A 2,958-nucleotide genomic window follows, 5' to 3' on the forward strand; every position below is an offset into this window, starting at 1 on the left:
CTATGTTTGCATGGCAGACAAAGGAGAAAGGGTGGTACTTGTATGCTGGTGAGTACCCCACGAGTTAGGAGAAGAAAGTGAAGGTGGTGAACCTTCTTGTGCGTGCGAAGAAGGGCTTTGTGTCTTGGTCCGCCGAGCTTAAGCTTGCTAAAAGGTGTGATGATTCCTCTAAGACTTATTCTTATATTGTTCCTTTTGAGGGTAGCCTTCCTCCCATAGGTAATATAGTCTTGGAAGGTTCTCCTCCCCCTTTTGCTCGTACCCATTCTAGTAGGTGCCCTATTGCAAGCAAGTCTAGGTTCACTACTCTACGGCCATCCGTAGATGCTTCCCCTTCTATTAGGAGTTAAGGCAACAAGAGGAAGACGTCTCCACCTTTTTCGTCTGCCACCATCGAGAGAAAAGTATGTTATCTCTAATTTTGCTTCTTTTTTATTTTTTTCTTATTCATAGGGCCTTCCTACAGCTAATCCCAAATGCATACGTACTTATTTTCCTTCTTTTTGTCTCCATTTTTTTTTTGGCAGTCTAAGCATAAGAAGGATACTTTTGCCACCCACCCCATCTTGCTTGATGAGCCAGTTGGAGGTATGTCCTTTCCTTTTGCATGCATTCCTATTGCCATGTGTCACTATGTATGTATCTCTTGCCCGAGTTGAGGCAATAGGTATGTATCTCTTGCCCCTGTTAGGCATTCTTTTCCGTCCTATCCTTTATTGTTGTCATTTCTCTTCTTTATTTTTTTTTTAAATTTTTTATTTATATAACTTCCTGATGCAATCTTTGATTACTTTGCATGTTCATTCCTTTAACCATCGATATTCCTAAGAAGCCTGAAGCTGCAGCAGACACCGTGATGCCTACAGCCCCCATTTCTGCCACACCTATAGCTCCCACTTCTATAGGTCCTGGTATTTTTTCTTTTCTCCCATCTCTTTTCTTATCTTTGTTATGAATTCATTTCCTTTATTTCATCCATCCTTTATGCTGCACTTCATGTTTCCCTTTAGGTCCGATTCCTACTGATGTGGCTCCACCCTCTCAGTTTGAGGTAGGCAGCAACTCTGCCATAGTTCCTAATCCCATAAGCGAGGTTGCTGCTCTCTTCATCCGATTTGACTAGCCTGAGGTCAAAGAGCTAGAGCTTGTAGAATTTTGGGGTGCTAGGGCTCCTTATGTTGATTTTCACAACTTCCAGGTTTTTGGGGAATGCTTTCCCCTTTTGGAGGTAGTTTATAACAGCCGTGGAGACTTCATGCGGGGTTTCTTCTCGGCTATTCTACAAGGGAGCATTTCCTGAAGTTGTTAGGGAGCGTGATGAATGATATTGAGCACAACTTTATTGATACCGTTTCTGCCGAGAGGATTTTGTAATAGAGGGCTATGGTTCTGAAGCTGATTAGAGTGGGCTTTGCAGTGGAGTTCATGCTGGACCATCTGCGAGAGATTGCTCGAGCCTTCTTCATGAAGAAGGTTTGGCCTGCTATGGATGCTATAGATACATGTATTGAGGCTTTGAAGAAGGAGGTGATAGACTTGGAGGCACGTCGTGAGTGCCTTCTTTTTGGTGTTGTTGGCTCTAGCCGCTTTGGAGATCAGACCCTCATTTCTAGACTTCACTAAGATTGTGTAGTTTTCCCTTTTGTTTCCTTTCCCCTTTCCCCCTATCTAGCACACTTTTTATTTCCTACAATACTTATTTGGCAAGTCTGACATGACTTCTATATTTTGGGTTTGTAAACTATGATACTACATTTGCTACTACTTTTGCTACAAGTATTGCTATGACTATGATACAATGTATTTTCTTTTGCTAATACTTCGTAGTTTTTCATTACTTTTTGAATAGAAGCATACTACAATATTTTCTTGTGACATCATCCCTTGCACGGGTAGTCACTTAGAGGAAAGGAAAAGAAAAAGAAAAAAGGAACTAATTAAACAAGGAAAGGGGACAACTACACGATGTCTCTCAAGCATTATACCATTTTAACCATTTGTCATTGATGGGGTCCATTAGATCTTTGCCATCCATCTAGACGAAACGATAATACCCACTTGTGTATGCTTCCCTTATCACATGGGGTCCCTCCCATTTTGGTGAGAACTTAGATGGTCCTGCCATACCTCGCCTGTCGCGGACTATTGCTTTTAGTACAAATTGCCCTTTTGAAAACACTCTCTCTCGAGTCATCCTGCCATAAGCTTCGGTCATTCTTTGTCTGTATCTGTGACTGTGTTCTTAAGCCTCTTCCCTTTTCTCATCCTGTCCCTCTAGGTCTTTACACTTTTCTTCCACGAAAATTTCCTTCTCCTTTTCTTTCTTCTGCACTTGCATGACTCTTAAAGAGGGGGTCATTACTTCAACTGGGCTTATCACCTCTGTTCCATAGACTAGAGAGAAGGGTGAAAACCCTATGGCTAACTTTGGTGAGTTTTGCTAGGCCCAAAGGGTGTCTGGTAAGTGCGTTGCGTACCCCCCGATATATTCTTGGTTCATCTTACTGATAATCTTTGTGAGAGTCTTATTTGTCGCCTCTGCCTGCCCATTCTTTTGAGGGTAATAGGGTGATGACTGGTGGTGTTTGATTTGGTAGAACTCTTACCTCACTATTGACAAAGAGTGTGCCATTGTCATTGATGATTCTATGAGGCACTCCGAACCTGACAATTATATTTTCTTTAATAAAATTTGCCACTGCCCCTCCTATGGCTTTACGGAGTGGTATTGCTTCCGCCCACTTGGTAAAGTACTTCGTAGCCATTAGGATCCATATGTACCCACGTGATGGTGGATTAACCGGTCCCACTAAATCAAGCCCCCCAGTGTGGAAGGGCCACAGGGTGACCATGCTATGCAAGTTTTGTGGGCAAGTGTGGATCAGGTTGGCCTGCACTTGGCAGCTGTAGCATTTCTTCATAAATTCTGCTGTGTCTCTTTTCATCGTGCGCTAGTAA

The 2,958-nt window shown here is 42.6% G+C and overlaps 1 protein-coding gene across 1 annotated transcript; it reads left to right on the plus strand.

The window, feature by feature from the left end:
• The first annotated feature begins 305 nt into the window (after positions 1–305).
• Positions 306–1,725, plus strand: LOC115988855. The gene is made up of 4 exons (XM_031112480.1): positions 306–404; positions 528–588; positions 830–911; positions 1,011–1,725. Exons 1-4 carry the CDS (start codon positions 325–327, stop codon positions 1,121–1,123), a joined length of 336 nt encoding a protein of 111 aa, XP_030968340.1. The 5' UTR covers positions 306–324; the 3' UTR covers positions 1,124–1,725.
• The last annotated feature ends 1,233 nt before the right edge of the window (positions 1,726–2,958 follow it).

Source organism: Quercus lobata, chromosome 5 (assembly GCF_001633185.2).
Source record: "Quercus lobata isolate SW786 chromosome 5, ValleyOak3.0 Primary Assembly, whole genome shotgun sequence".
NCBI classification, from domain to species: Eukaryota; Viridiplantae; Streptophyta; class Magnoliopsida; order Fagales; family Fagaceae; genus Quercus; species Quercus lobata.

Coding starts and splice junctions, on each gene's coding strand:
- LOC115988855 (XM_031112480.1), top strand. CDS start 325: ATGCTTCCCCTTCTATTAGGAGTTAAGGCAACAAGAGGAAGACGTCTC. Junction 405..527: donor CTGCCACCATCGAGAGAAAA/GTATGTTATCTC, acceptor TTTTTTTGGCAG/TCTAAGCATAAGAAGGATAC. Junction 912..1,010: donor TCCCACTTCTATAGGTCCTG/GTATTTTTTCTT, acceptor GTTTCCCTTTAG/GTCCGATTCCTACTGATGTG.